This window comes from Charadrius vociferus, unplaced genomic scaffold, assembly GCF_000708025.1.
Source record: "Charadrius vociferus isolate BGI_N301 unplaced genomic scaffold, ASM70802v2 scaffold535, whole genome shotgun sequence".
NCBI classification, from domain to species: Eukaryota; Metazoa; Chordata; class Aves; order Charadriiformes; family Charadriidae; genus Charadrius; species Charadrius vociferus.
Window position 1 is genome coordinate 25,656 of NW_009648542.1, and position 16,188 is coordinate 41,843.

A 16,188-nucleotide genomic window follows, 5' to 3' on the forward strand; every position below is an offset into this window, starting at 1 on the left:
TCCTCCTTGTCTCAGTGCCGGTCTCCCCCTCTGCTCGGGTGTTTTCTTTCGACTGCTTTTTTTTTTTTTTTTGTGACTTTTGGGAAGAGCTGAGTTTGGTTTAATAGGAACCTCCTCTCTCTCAGTGGTAGCCTCAAATCGTGCTTTCTTCAGCTGATATTTCAGCAGCCAATGCTGCTGAAATAAGTCACCGGTACTTGTAACCTGCAGTAATGACCATTGTCCCACTATACACACCCAGACACCACCAGCTTTCTCCGAGGCAATGGCGTAGGCAGAGGCGCTCCTTGTCATCCACATTAATCTCACTGGAAGCATGCTAAGCTTCTGGGGACACCACAGAAGTGTATATGTTTTTAACTGTGTTTGATGAGAATCAGTTATCAATCAGTTGTTTTGCTGGGGAAGAGGACAGAGGGGTACCTGTAATTAAACAAAAAACGGGAGCACTGGTTTAGCGTTGGCACTCGAATGCTTCTAAATATAGATGGAAAGAAAGAATATCTCCCTGAAAATGTTACCCTAAGCTTCAGGCAGAAGCAGTTTTAATATGCACCTGGTAACCTTTTTTTCCTATAAAATCAGCTCTAATCAGGACAAAGTTTTCTGGGCAAGCACCGACAGAAGTTTTGTTTCATTAATGGGGCAGTTTATTGCTGGATGGAATTATGCCAAGAGCCTCCACAAACTTTGTAGAAATCCTTATATCATTTTTGTGAAGGATTATCACTTGGGAAATGAGAAGCTTAAATCTTCGTGCAAGTGATTATTTCTTAGGTGGAAACTGTGAATTGGCTTTTTAAGGGTTTTAGCAGAGAACAGATTCAGGAAGGATGAGGATTCCTGGAAAAAAATATTCAACTCTCTGCATCCAATGCCTCAGCTGTCCCCACAAAAGCAAATGACCTTCCTGCAATGCTTCTTCAGCCCCTTCTCACTGACAGCCTCTGACGGGTCAGACGTGACAGTCCCAGTTACCCGAATCAGAGCTGGCTTCTCCAGAGCTGGTGACATTCAACTCCAACAAGGTCTCATACCTCCAGGAGCTGCATACTGCCCGCTCCTCCTCTCCCCTAGCCACACTGCTGGAAATTCACACCCTGCGCCTCAACGGTGCTCAGTTTGGGTGCTGCAGCTCTATGGGTGTGAAACTCAACGGAGGGCAGCTCGCAGTGAGCTCACGTGTGGCAGGCAGACAGCTGCAGGGGATGCTGACACACCGGCTGCGTGTGAGACGGTGGGGAATCCTGGGGCAAACGACGGAGGGGTGGAGAGTCAGTGAAGATAAGGCAGGAGGCTGCGAGACGGCCGTTGTATTATTTAATAGAGCTGCAATAAAACATTTCCAAATCAACCATGTTTGTGCAGGCTTGGAGAGAGAGGGCTGTGATTTACTGCCGCTGTGTCACGCTCAGCACACGGGGGCTGGCCAGACCGAAGGACCCAGAACTGTGGCCATTCACAGGACAAACCAATACGTCACGTTGCAGAAGATTTTCTCTGTTCCCCTGGCTGGAGTAATTCTCAGGAAGCAGGAGGTCTGTATGGAGATTTGTTCTCCAGAGAAACTGCACTCCCTGCAAACACATGAATTTTTAGGGAACCCCAGACCAGCTGAAGCCAGTGGGGATCTCTGGAGCTTGCCCAGTCGGAGCCCCACTCAGGGCGGGGCCAGCTGGAGAAGGGTGCTCCAGGTTTTGGCGACTGTCACCACACACGTGGGCTGGGGATGGAGGAATAAACCATGCCAGGTAGGTCTGCCTGACCTCCTTGGAGCACATCTCCTGCCTCTGCTCATCCACGTTTCCCTGCAGCAATGAAGAGCAGCAGTGTTTCACCCCAACACCAGCTCATCCCCAAGTGCCAGAGCTGCAGAGCCTTGTCCACAGCAGCCCTGCAGCAGTGCCTCGGGGCTGTGCTAACAACGAGCACTGATCATTCTCCCACCAGGGACCTGGGGGGGGTCCCGATGCCCTCAGTGTCTCTGTGAATCCCACCCACCACGATGAAACTTGACATATATGGCCCTTCCAAGGGATTTGCTCCTTGCTCTTTCTGCCCATGTTTCCTTGGCAACCTCATCCAATCTCAGTTCCACACATCACCTTCATTACAAAGTTTAGCTAATCCAGCCCCCTCTGCCCTCAAACTGCTTGTGCATCTCCAACCACCTCCCTGATGGGCCCCAAAACCCTCACTGCTCTTTCAGGCATGGTCCTGCCCCACCTCTCCATCCTCCTTTCACCACCTTTGATGAAATTTAAGCAAGTGCACAAACTCTCTTTCCAACAGGGATGGGCATGTGGGCACTGCTTTGCTGAAAGGGGAGCAAGGGCACATGATTAATTTTTCCTTTTCACATCTGAGCCCCCTCCAAGGGACGTGCTGCCTGGCACCAGTGTGCTGCAGCTTCTACTCTCCTTACACCGTGCGCAACTCCTGCATCCTTGTGCAGATCTCTGTACTCAACATGACCTTCTGAAGAATAATCCACAGAATAGGGGTCACTTGGAAGTTTTTCATTTCCCTGACTCCTTTTCTACTTGCAATAAGATGCACCTAAGTCCATCCCTGTGTGGTGATGGTCTTAACATCTTATAAGACCACGGGCAGGTCATTTGGGATGCATGCTCCTCTTTCTTCCTTTGTACAATACACATCTTACTGCTCCGTGTAAGACAGCCTGCTCTTCTTGTTGGCATTATGGATTCTATTAGAGCTTTCATGGGATATCACAGCACCCAAAAATCAGAGTGTGCTAGCCAAGGCTGAGGTCTCACTCATGTGAAAAACAGACGGATCTTTGTATCCTCCTGAAACCCGGACCCAAAGATCTCCTATAAAACCATCTAACCAAACAAAACTCCCATCTCCCTCCTGAGGTCTCAGAGGGGATTTGTTGCCTTTTTTCCTGTCAAAATCAAGACACAGAAAATATTTCTGGTAGTTCTGCAGTTAAGACTCAAAAGGCAAAAACATTCCAAATTTCAGCTCTATGCAGAGCTTCTCAGTTAATTACACACACGCACGGGTACCAGGTAGGTCATGTACGTTAAACAACCAAGTGACATGGTTTAGTGGTGGTTTTGGCAATGTTATGTTAATGGTTGGCCTTGATGATCTTCAAGGTCCCTTCCAACCTAGACGACCCACCACGAGACAGGTGGAACTGCTTATGGCAAATGCACGTGACTATTTCCCCACGCATTTCAGCTGGTTGCTTGATGGGTTGAATGTGTTAATTGTAGAATCATAGAATGGTTAGAGTTCACCTAGATCATCTAATTCCAACCCCCCGCCACAGACAGGGACACCTTCCACTAGATCAGGTTGCTCAAAGCCCCATCCAGCCTGGCCTTGAACACTTCCAAGGATGTGGCCTCCACAACCTCTCTGGGCAACCCGTTCCAGTGCCTCACCACCCTCACAGTAAAGCATTTCATCCTAATGTCTAATCTAAATCTACCCTCTTCCAGTTTGAAACCATTACCCCTTGTCCTATCACGACAGTCCCTGCTAAAGAGTCCCTCCCCATCTTTCCTGTGGGCCCCCTTTAGGTACTGGAAGGCTGCTATAATCTCGCCATCAGCCAAAGGGTTGAGATGCCATTCATTTTGGGTCAAAAGAATGTGTTGGAATTGAAACTGCAGCAGCTGAAGAGCCCGACTACGTTTGTGCAGGGAGCTCTGCGTGGGCAGGGGCGGCTGGAGGGACACCAGCTCAGGGGATCATCACCGGTAGGTCTCTTCAACCAGCCCAGCACAACTCAGCAGGGGATCACCGAGATCAGAGAAAAATGGACTTACTTTTTTTTTTTTTTAAGCTTACCTTTAACTTCCCCACCTACTTCCTACGAACTGTACCAGCCTTGAAAGGCAGCACTTCGTGCCACGCACAAAGCGAATGTTGTGAAGCACTGTATGGATGACTTTCGTTCGGACGCAGGACCACCCAGCCTGATTCCTGGTGAGGGGGTCTCATCCTGAAAATGCTCACAAAGATTTGGGAGGAAGTACTGCTACTGCCTGCAGTTCAGTTCTGCAGATGGCAGAATCCGTTCGGCAGAAATCAATCCATCAGCAGCTGCTTTGTGATAGCAGCTGGAGCAGAGGGAAATGGGAGAAGGCAAAAAAATTGAGTGTTTGACAGCAGAGCTACCAGCTTTACATTATCCCACAAAGCTGCCATGTGGTTTTAGTGACAGTAATCTGAACCGCAGCCACTCATCACCTTTATAAGCGCTATCAGCCAGAAACCTAAAAACGCAGCCTGTCAGTGCACAATGACTAGCTTCCTCTCTCTCCCCCCCTGGAGATACACGCCGCCACAGCTCCAGGTTTGCTGAGCGGTGTCCCGCTGCCAGCATCTCCCGGCAGCTGTCCTGCCGCCGACTGCAACCTCCCTGCACCCCGGGCCAAAAGGTGACAGCTCTGTCAGAGGCAACTTTCCTGTGCAACCTGCTGTAGGTGACCCTGCTCTGGCAGGGGGGTTGGACTAGATGATCTCCAGAGGTCCCTTCCAACCCTGACCGTTCTGTGATTCTGTGTAACTCCGGATCTCGCGAGGATTCGATCGCGGTACCTGTGGTAGGTGGAGGTAACAGGACCAATTTCCACTTAGTCTCGCAGGTGCGGTTCCTCTGCCACAGTGGGGAGCGCAGCCAGGGCAGCCCTGGCACGGCACGGCCACGGTCCTGCTGCTCTTTGTTAATCATCAAACCGGTTCAAGCATTTTCTTAATAACACACACAGAGTTAGGACATTTCCGCATGAGAACATAGCAACTTCTGCCCTTTCCCCAGTCAATAATCAAATCTGAAGGTACAAATTGCTGTCACAAAACTGGTCTGTGTTTGGGCAGGGGACACTGAAAACCCATGGGGTGACACTGGGACAGTAAATAGCTCTGTGTAGCTGCATTCAGCTCTTCAAACAAATCCTCCAGGAAGGAAGGGACACTTGTCCAGTGTGCCATCATCACAGAAACGCTCTCTGGTTTGAAGCATGTCATAATAAGATCATATTCAAAGTTATTCTTACCCTTCACTTATTTCAGGCGAGCCCATGGGCTATTTTAGCTCATTTTGCTGAGCAATGCAATTTTGCAATCCCAAAGGCGACCAGAATACCCAAACAAAGAACACCTTGAAAAAGATTCTGTAATTAAGTATCTCACCTTTTATTTTGTTCATTTACACTTCTGGCACTGACAATTCTTTGAAGATATTTATTTTTATGTAAAGACCAAACTTCATTAAAGCAATCAGAACAGAAGTCAATTAAATAATTTTACATCACTTAAGTTTCAGAAAATGTACAACACTTTCATACATTATAGGCTTGACTGGTTGCAAAAGGAAATGGCACATGTTTGACATGGTTAAGAAATAACTTGGACAACCCAACAATTAGTTTTGCCAAAACCTGTTTTGTACTGAATACCGTAACAGGCGCACAGGGATTACAGTGTGCCTGATGGCGCCACGTGCATGGTATTATTCAACACGGAAGTATTACTCTCAATTTAGTCTCCAATTATGTCTCAAATATCCTACACAGAATTTGTCACAGAAAGATCCGGTTAACGGTTTTGTACGGGTGTGCGATTCCCAATGGAAAGCAGAGATGTGACTCGTGCTGCTCTCCCAGCGATGCCCTGGACCAGCAGGACACTGAGCACATGGAGAATTTCAAGCATATGAATAATCTTATCGATTTCATGGGGACTACTCGAACACGTAAAACCGAACAGATGGCAGGCGCGCACTAGGCAGGGCCCGCGGTGTAACACAGCATCCCAGCACCACGAAACCATCTCGTTTCACACCTGCTGAGGATCCATGAAGTTTCTCCTGCAGAAGTCACGATGACGGTCATACATTCAAGTCCTCTCCAAAGTCTATGTAATTTTTAAGGCAGCAAGAGAAATTTGCCTTTATTTTAGCACTTCAGAAAACGATGTTTCCTTTAGAAACAGGTGGACAATATCCATAATTAATCAGTGAGCCCCATATTTATATAAACGCAATGAAAGGCCAAACCAAATTTTGACAAACTGTATCTCAACAGAATCAAGGACTGTAACTGAATCGGAGCTGAAGGATTATAATTACACGTGCCAGATCATTCACATGTAACATACCACCTAGGGACAGTGTGAAAAAGTGGGGATTTAGATGAAATCTGTATTCTTGAGGCCTGATGCTGGTCAAACTTCCCCTGGCGTGAGTGAGCTCTACTGAAGCCGACGAGTGAACACCTCTGACGAGAGGTGTAAGATTAAAAACATGCTGCTGGTTCACACTAACAGGTCATTGTGGCTAAAGTATATTCTCATATACAGAACTCTAGAACACCATTAACATCCATTTACAAAACACTACAGTGATGGTTATTGGCACATAAAAACCTCCTTCTCTATATGAAAACATACACAAAATAGATAAGAACTGCCATTTTTTTCAGACTTTTAAAATCTATATATAGTTGCCTTTAAGGAGTTTTAACCCCCAGTATCACAAACAACAATATTTCTTTAACAATGTTCACCTAGATTTTACTGTGCTGACATTTGTAACACTGCCACAACCTAGACCACTTTGTGGATTATGCTTAACTGTACTGTACACAAGGCGATGAAGATCGATAGAAAACCACTAAGATCTTTGCACAAAAATGTGACTTGTTAAAATCCAGAGAATGATTGAGTCACTTTATAGGCAGCAGCTACATGTAAGCTGTAAATGTTACCCGCAATAAAAACACATTTTGCCATAAAGCACATATTGTGGCATTATCTGCTTCTGGCCTGGTACAAAAAGCTCGGTTTTCTTCCCAATGCAGAGGAATGGGTTTGGTTAGCTTGACTCTCTCAGAAAAAAGTGCACAAATATCTCGCTCTTTAAAGTGCTTTGCAGAACTCTCTCTTCTGCCTTGATTTCTACCCCGAGATTTCTCTATGCTGTGAAGACTCTGCTTCCTTCTCACGTAGTGATGTTCAGCTAACAAAGCCTCTTATGCCAGTACAAGTAAAATTTCAAGACCATGTTAGAAGAGCGTTGACACTGAGAATTAGAAAGCTGGGTATAAAGCTGAGAAGTACAGGCTCTATCTTCCATTAGCCCACTGCGTGTCTGCGGGACTGCACCCAACACCCTCACTGCGGAAGGGACGACCCTGGCTCAGGTCCTGCACCAGCCCCTGAAAGTCAAAACTTCTCCCCAGTGCTCAACCCCAGTGACTAAGAAAGGCAGAACAGATTTCACCGAGGAAAAAAGTACTAGCTTTGCAAACTTGGTTGCCATGTTCTCACCTCCAAGCGCGCATGGGAGAGGAGCACTTGTGTGCTTCTTGCCCCTGAGTCTGCATTCCTTTGCAGATGCCCCTTGTTCCCATCCACAGGACCAAGCACAGTCCCTTGGTCCCACCATCCTTCTCCCCCACGGGAGAGAAGTCAGACTGCTCCTTTTGGCTACGACACCCATCTCTACTGAAACACGACTTCGTGGGGCTTTTGATGCACCATTTCTTTCTTCTCCCCTCCCAACCCTAACTCTTTACACTAGTGAAATGCTGCATTTATCCACTCATGCAAAAGTAAGTCAGCGTTGGAACAATGATCCTTGGGATGTAACCTCTCTTATCCCAAAAATTTTGACAGGGCTGTCACTGCAACTCCCAAGGTAGCAACATCCACGACAGCAATCTATCCAAGGTGCAGTGTAGCAACGCAACGTCAGCCCTCACACGAGTCCTGGGGCCTGGCTTCATTTCTCTGTCTATTTTCAAAGTAGGTTTGCTTCTCTCAATAAAAAACTGATTTTGATCAAGAAAGTGACAAGGGGAAGGAACAAGTGGCAAATTTTCTCGACTCCCCCAAGACGTTAGATTTGCAACACGGTGAACAAACTACAATATGTGAATTAAATTTAAAAAGATTAAAAATGCATCAGGACTTTTTTCTTTGACACTTGCTCTTAGATAAAAATATGTAGAGTCAGTAGATTAATCAGAATTAAAATATCTCAAGTTGTTGTGTATAATCAATTCGTGCCCAGCTCTACCAGCAGTATTACTCTAGCATTCCTGATGCACAGAATACCTGAATGAAGTGTGCAGTCCTTGTGAAGAAACAATTTCACATCTTCTGCAGAAAGCTTTCAATAAAACCATATTGTGCTTAGACATACTATTTATGCTACTTCATAAATTAAAATCCTGTTATAAGAAATTATTCAGCTACACTGTATTTTTATTCTTTTATCTGGAATGTTACTAAGTCTACCCTTCGCAAAAATCTCTTAGAACTTAAAATACGCACAAATATAAAAAATCTCTGCAAAATAGAAACATTTATTTGATTTTCCTCATACATTATAAACGTTCACAGATTCTAAAAATAAAACCCTAATTGCGTAAGATTAATTTCAAGTATTTGATCTCATTTTTATTACACATGATGCTTAGTACTAGGTTCAGTGTTTCTAAGGTATGGAATATTATCTTGGTGTAAAGGAACCCTAAAAGGAAGACTTAAACTCAACTCTCTGTGGGCGGGGAAGGGGGAGTGACAATAAAGAAGCCGATATATTTTGCAACCTCAAAGCCAGTAGCAATAATGAATAAAATGCACGTGTTTCAATCGTTTTGCCTCGAGAAAAAAGGCATGGGATGCAAACCTTCGGAAAAGTCCTTTCAGTAAGATCGAACCTGTTGTGTGAGAAAACGAGCCCAGCGCAGTAGGCAGCTGAGCGCCACTTTGGAGAACGTCCATGAAACAAGGCTGGCAGAGAGAGATGGTCTTCTGCTGCTAAAAAGCCCCAGCACTGCCTGCAAAACAAAAGAGGCTGATCTTGTGACAGCGATCGTTCCAGTGACTTTGCTTTGGTTATGCCCAATAAATGCAGCGGTTTCCTCTACCTTTGGACACAAGTGCAGCGAAGCGCGAGGTCAGCACCGACACTGTGCCGGCGCAGGGACACCCTCCCTGGCCTACACCCCGCTCCAGCAAAACGTGTCAAGCAAGGGGGTGTTCACAGGTGTATTGGTGAGCGTGGGCTCACGCTTTTGGGGGGATCAGAACCGTAAGTCCCTATTCTCAAAAGCCAGTAAATACCCACTTAAACCTGTCAATCACCCACGTAAGCACAGGTTGGGTGTCACACACCTATTCACACGCTGTCCTGGGTAACAAAACTGTTCCAAATAAGGGTCTTCAAACACACGTTGTTTGGCTTCAGGAATAAATCAATTTGCCCTTAAAACTATTTTGTTCTTGTCTGTGCCAAGTATCCCTTTTTCTCATTTCAGGTACTGCACCTTCGGTGAAGGTTTCAAAGAGGTGACAGCCTAACGGAGACATCCCGCGGCGGGTGCATTGGTAGATCGGTCTGGAGACCTGAGCATTTTCAACAGCTGGTGCTTTCAAGCATAAAAATATTGTGCGCTTAAAGGGGAGGCAAGATGGAAGGCGTGAGAATCCAGCCCTCTCACAGCGCAAGGAGATATTCAAGGTCAGGCCACTCTTTGCAATGATTCATTTGAAATGCCTTCTGTCCGTTATGCTTTCTCCTTTTAACCCCAGTCAAGTCACAAAAGGATGCTTTAAAATGTTTTTTTTTCCCCAAAATATTTCTTTGATTAATGAAGTAAAATAGAAAATAACACAAAATACACTCCATCGCTGAAGGTCAATAATTGGAGAGTAAGAACTCTCCCCACAGAAGATCAGATAACATAATGGCAGACTTCTTTACAACAAACCCCAATTTTATCCAATAAAAATAATTTAGTAACAAATGTCCAGTCTCAGTTTTGATAGTAACCCTACATTCAAAATATTCTTCAACCCAAGAAAAGCCCACAAAGCAAGTCTACAAAAGCTAATGAACCCAACAACTTCTTTAATCTTTACACAATGAAAAATAAATGTATTTTTACCAATTCAATGGGGGGGCAGCCCACATTCCACATTCTTTCATGAAGCAAATGTTTCAAAGATAAGAATTTGAATTGTTGATGCTTTCAAACTCGTATCTCTGAAGACTTAAAGCAGTGAGGACAGGGCAAGGAAAAAAAAAAACCATAATATTTTTATGTAGCTGCATAAAATTCAATTTGCCAAGGCAAGCAATCATAGCAGGTGAATAAAATACCATTCATATTTTCATTACCAGGCTAAAGGCAGCCAAGCTGATTTTTGTGCCTGACATTTTCTTGACAATTTTGCAATGCTTCAGTAAGGCAATTATTATGAGATGTAGGCTTCTGCCCATTGCTAATATTTCTCTTTAGATCCAGCAACACACTGGTTGACTGAGGGCATTTGAGGGAAAAAAGTGCTGGGATTCATTTACTGTGCACATATGAAGATAAACTGAAGGCAGTGTAATTATTCACATGCAAAAGGCGCAGGATGGATGACCACTTTGCATTTAGCAGCACAAAACCTCTCCCCTCCTTTTCTTTCTTTTAGCTAATGATATTTTGTGTTCAGAAGTAGGCACGAACCCAAACATTCAAAGGCAAAAAAGGAAAACAAAAAAAATCATTTTTTCCCAACTAACTGAAGCCTCTACATTGCACCTAACAATACATACCATTTCATTTGTACGTGTGGCCACCTATGTAGTTTTGCTTTCCTGCTGTCAGGTAGTTAATTTCGGCAGTTTCTCTCACAAACACCAACTCTCGACTGTAGTGTGTGCTCAAGAGCAGGGGTGGCTAGACAACCCGGTGTAACACAGGCGTATGCCACCCTAGTGAACCTCCACCCAGGTGAGTACGGCTCTCTACTTGTTATCTCAAATAAATAAAAATGGAAATTCTCTTAGGGAAAATTTGGGAAATGTTCCCTCCACTAGATGTAGCAGATATTTATATTTTCCTCATCAGTTAAACCTTTTTTACATGGCTACCGTTACAGCAGCTTATGCATTTGTCATTCGTTGTACTGCACAGCAGAGCTATTTCCTAGGCTGCTATGGGATGGGAATCTGACAGATGTTGGCTGCTTTCTGATTAGCTACTCTATTATTTTATCTTTTGTCAGTATTGAAGATAAGGACAACCACTGACCATCTAGGATGGCCTTCTGTATTCATCTGGTACAGTGCACCTACTGTATACCTTGGGATGGTGCAGTGTCATACACACTTGGTGAATTCATATAATCGTGGAATTCAATCTCTTTTGGAAGCCATTGCTTTTAGTTATCAAGAAAACACTAGCATATTGAATTTCCTCCCCAATGGAGCATTTTTGAACGTGAAGGCATTTTTAGCTAGACAGTAGAAAGGAGAACCAGACCAGAAGCAGGGCAGTGAGGTCATCAGAGAGCTGCTCTTCCCCCAGAAGGCCTTTAAATGATTAAATACATCAGCAGCTGAAAATTATTCCACATCAGAAGCATCATTGTCAGAAAGATGGTAATTACTTCCCTTCACCCGAATATACTCGATATACCGCCCTTCATCAGAATCTGACATACCACATGTACATAGCCTGTTTTCAAACAAAGATTCAATTTCCTCTAGTTTTTTCCCTTTAGTCTCAGGAAGGCAGCCGTAGATGAAAACCAGTCCCAAGGCAGCAAACCCTGCGTAGAGGAAAAAGGCTCCTGCAACGTAAAAAAAATAGGCACAGTCGGTTACAGAAGTTCCTGTCCCTTCTCTGCTCCAGAGCGGCAGAAGCAGCAGGCTGCAGATATCAAAGGAGTGCATAAAAGCAATGGTTGGAGCGGCATCGTTAAAATAAACGAGCTGCGGGGCCGTGGGTGTAGGAGAAGGCCGCTTTATTGCATCGCTCCACAACGGAGTAAATTAACAAAAGCAATTTCATTTCTTGTGGAAGATAATACACACCTTTTTTGCACAAGTCATTCTGCTATTAAAATAAACAGCAATGAAGTGGTTGTATATCCAATAGAAAAAGCAGATACGAAAGGCAAGAACTTTCTTAGTTTGTCTAAACACCAAAGGACACACTAAGACAACCCCTCGGAATAAGAAACTTTGGCAAAAAAGAAACAGTCAGGATTAAAATAATGTTTGTGACTCTTACACCTAGTTATTACTTAGAAGTCCTCTGCAGAGACAATTAGCAGTGAGAAAGAGCTCTTTCCCCCCACCACCCACCTTACCTAGGGGGGCAGAGAAGGTACCAAAGGACCAAGAAACATTTACCTGCCATGTGTTTCTAGACTGATGACTCAAAGGAATGACAAGTAGAGCTGAAAGGCTCTGTACTAGTAATGACATGAAGGTCACATCAACTCCCTAGCAGCTTAATGTAATTTAAATTACTTGTACTGGAGTGGCTGAGCAGTAATCTGACAAACTCTCCGCAGGCTCCAGCAGACAGGACTTAATCAACAGCTGGGAGTGGGGCAGTAGCATCTAACACAGCTATTTCTGCAAGGACCATCTGATATTGGCCTCGGATGCCATCATAAGCTGAAAAATTGCAGATGCTGTCTTCTTAAGTGGGAATCAGCATATTTCACTCAGTCAGAAATGTTTTTTTCCAGCTTCCCTGATTTAATCAACTGTCTAGGTTCTCACTTAAGGACAGAGAGAAATGTTTCTTATGAAATCTGGACCAAACTCTATGATCCAGGCAGGTCATATCAGGTCTCTAGTCTTACTAAACCATGGTGGGTTGAGAACACTGCATTCACAGTTGACATTTCATAGCAAAACCGAGTGACCCAGAATCAGGAGAAAGTCTATGCACCAATGGTAGTACCGCACACACAGATGCATACTGTTTCTTACCATAGTACGTCAGATATTCAGCCGTATGCAGAAATGTCAGTGACACAAGCACATTGAAAACCCAGTTGACTCCAGAGGAACACGCGTTTCCTGTGCTTCTAGCCCAAAGTGGGTAAATTTCAGAATTGACGGTCCAGGGCATAGGACCCATCCCTAAGAATAAGGAAAAAAGATCAACCTCAGTTTAATGGCTGGACTTAAGAGTAAGTTTAACATGTAGCCTCATTATTTGACATTTTTCCTTTACAATTTTTTAACTTATATGCGTAAAAAAGTGTTTGCTTACCAGGTGCAAAGAAAACCAAGTATAAAATAAGGCCCAGAAGTGCTGTCCAAGAGTATGGAGTGGGGCAGAAATTGTATGCCCAGAACAAATCTTCCTTTTTGAATACTGTTTCATTTGAACACCTGAAAAATAACAATGAAACTTACTATTAAAGAATTTTCAGGGAAATGGGTGACATCTCAACATAAACATGGCACATAATGTCTTATGAAAAGCTGAAAAATGTAAAGTTAAGATAAAAAAGCTCCATCCCTGTTAATTTATCAAGATCTTTGAGTCAAGTCCTACATTCAGAAATGTGCTTTTTCCCAAGCCTAGTCTCAGGAAGAGTAACGAGCAGAACATTCCTGAACTTAAACACTTGCCTTGTATCTACAGATCTTCTTCAAATGAATAGTCTTTACTACGCAAGGGGTCACACCAAAACCAACGAGACCATTCACATGAATATCACACAGCGAAAAAAGAGCTGCAGCAGCAGGACTTTGAGCTAAAGATGCTGCACACAAGTATTTAAGGTCAAATGGAAGTTAGTCCTCACGTCATTGATGAACTAACTCTATGCTGCACACTTTGACTGTAATCAGCAATGCCTATGGAGTGTGCCAAGGTCAAGTGAAGCTATAAGGAATAGAGGCGTATACTTTCTTTTCTACGCAGTGAAGTATTTTAGAAGAAGGTAGCATTTCTAATTAGACAGTAAAAATAAGAATCAGACCAGAGGTAAACTGTGCCTGAGCTACTGAAAGGAAAAGTGTCTCTATTCCAAGGACTATGTGGAAATTATGTATTTCAAGGAATAGGTATCAAATCAGGTATTTCCACCTGACTGCACACAATATAGTACATTTTTAAGTAAAACTGGCAACTTTATTTTTTGTTATATTTTTTTTTAATTAGCATTTGTTTAAAGGGACAAGAAGTCCTAACTGTAACTAGAGAAACTTTTCAGCTGCAACTGCATCAATTGCTGCAGTTGAAAAACCATGCACATTTGGCAGAAAAGACTTAGGCAGACACCACCCTTTCATATGCAAATGTCATTTACTTGAAGAGAAGAAATCACAGAGAGCTGAACATCTGCCTGGGTTACAATTTCCAGATCAGCTGAGTGCTTAATGTGAAGGATATGACCCTCTCGACAGAATGAAAACCAGAACGAAGATGCCTGCATCAGGTGACAGCTGGGCAATGAGTGGTGAGATGGTGGAGCAATAGACACCCTGAAATGCTTCAGCGGATCTACCACCATTGCAGTTGACTTTCAAAAGCAAATTCCAACAAAACACTTCTGCTCTAACTTTTCTGTTAAGAAATGACCAGCCAGGCCCAGGTTGAACAGGGATGTATGTGCTAAGCACTGATGGCCAACCCATCACTGCCCCTGAGGCAGAAATCTTCCTTATGTTGGCATGGATGTATGAGCAGGACAGCATTTAAAGCAGGATATCACCATGAAGTCTCAAACCTAATTTCAGGACAGCTGGAAATCCAAAGTTCAAATACATTAAAAGAGGCAGGTTAACCCAACAAATACTGGAAAAGCACATGTCCGAAACCTCAGCCAAACCCTAACGCTGCCTTACTGGCAGTAAGCTGTAAGATTTGCAGTTCCACCTTGCCCTTGAGCAGCACCTGACTCAGTGGAGCCAGCGCTCCCCAGAGATGTGCTTGCCCTTGACGTGCTGCCGGCAAAGCAGCCGGTGCTGGCGTGTACCTTTCCACCCTGCCACCGCCTTGCCTTGCTGACCTCTCCCAGAAAGCCCATCTCATCCAGTGCATACAGATTCACCTTCAGTCTTGAGGTGAAAAACACACAGAGAGCAGGCCAACTGAACATCCCTCTCAAAGATGCATCCCTTATGCCCGGATACAACAGGCTCGTGGCCTCAGCTATTGCCTGGCCTGGAGCACCCATCAGCCTAAGACACCAACAGCTTCCATGACGGAGATTTTTCACCTTTTCTCAGCCGAAACTACTGCTGCCACCCTTACTGCTTCTAAGCATGACCTCAGGTTCCTTCTTCTGTCACTTTGCTCTTTCATGGCTCAGCTCAGCATCTCTTTCTACGTTATGAGTGAGAGACATGGATCATTCCCTGTTAGTGCCCACCGTGACGCTTCCCTGCCACTCTACGTACTCCTCACCGTGTGTGGGGTAAATCAGGTTTGAGCTGTGTTTCAGGTACAGACGTATAGAAGAATGAACTGTGCTGGAGAACCATCCATATGTTTAAACCGGAAGTTCCTTAACATTAAGGAAATGGTGTTTGAAAGATTAATTACTGAAGACAGGGTGATCCCATTGCCACCTCCTGCTCAGCCCCACGTAGCTGCCCACTCTGCATCTGCACCGCTGTGAGATCACAGGATTGCTCAGTTTCACACTGTTTTAATATCAGATTTTCTTCTTTCACTGTTACTCTAATTTGATTTGCAGGTGTTTGGTAATGAATACAAGCTGATTAGCATTTTAAAACATATTGACGCTGAGATTGGTTTCTCCATTCTGCCCAGCCAGATTGGCAGCTCCTCAGAGAGGAGCCTCATGCTTTCTCTGGAACGCTTCTGTAAACAAAGACGTACTTGGTTTATTATCTTGCATCCATCTCCATCAGCGCAAACCAACCTGCTGATTCATACAGATACAACCACCGGGAGGTCTAGATGTTTCCTTCCCCTACCGTCTTTCCCCAGATGTGTCCTACTTTTGACACAGTGCAACACAAACGATACGAAGGAAAACCAGATGCCTCCAAAGCCTTCTGTGGCTGAAGCCACTCATCTATTCTCTGCTGTCTGCCCATAACTGAGAGGAAATTCTGTTGCAAGAAAGCAGATTCAGCTCATTGAAACAGGAAAAATAGCGCTCGAGACTAGATTTAACAGCAATCTTGCAGTAATAAACTGTGCTTTGCTTATCCTTCAGCAGTAAACCAGCGTGGTACACAGACTAAAAGCAAAGATGTCTGCATTTTCTGGCCTCTTGCAGTGCTGGGTACAATCAAAAATAACACTCCTTCAAGGCTAGGGATTTGTTCAAGCTCTGTTACTGTGCTAATTCTACCGCTATGCTATTATGTCTACAAGATCTATTATTTTTCTGAAAAATATATTGATAATTACTGTA

General features: G+C 44.2%; 1 protein-coding gene across 1 annotated transcript in view; it reads right to left on the reverse strand.

Moving 5' to 3' along the window:
* Positions 1–11,389: 11,389 nt before the first annotated feature.
* Positions 11,390–16,188, reverse strand: part of SLC2A13 (solute carrier family 2 (facilitated glucose transporter), member 13) — a 130,953-nt gene continuing 126,154 nt past the window's right edge. The window contains exons 8-10 of the mRNA XM_009885945.1: positions 13,059–13,180; positions 12,773–12,925; positions 11,390–11,616 (exon numbers count right to left, since the gene is read on the reverse strand). Of these exons, the coding sequence (XP_009884247.1) occupies positions 11,390–11,616; positions 12,773–12,925; positions 13,059–13,180 (502 nt within the window). The remainder of the gene's footprint in view (positions 11,617–12,772; positions 12,926–13,058; positions 13,181–16,188) is intronic.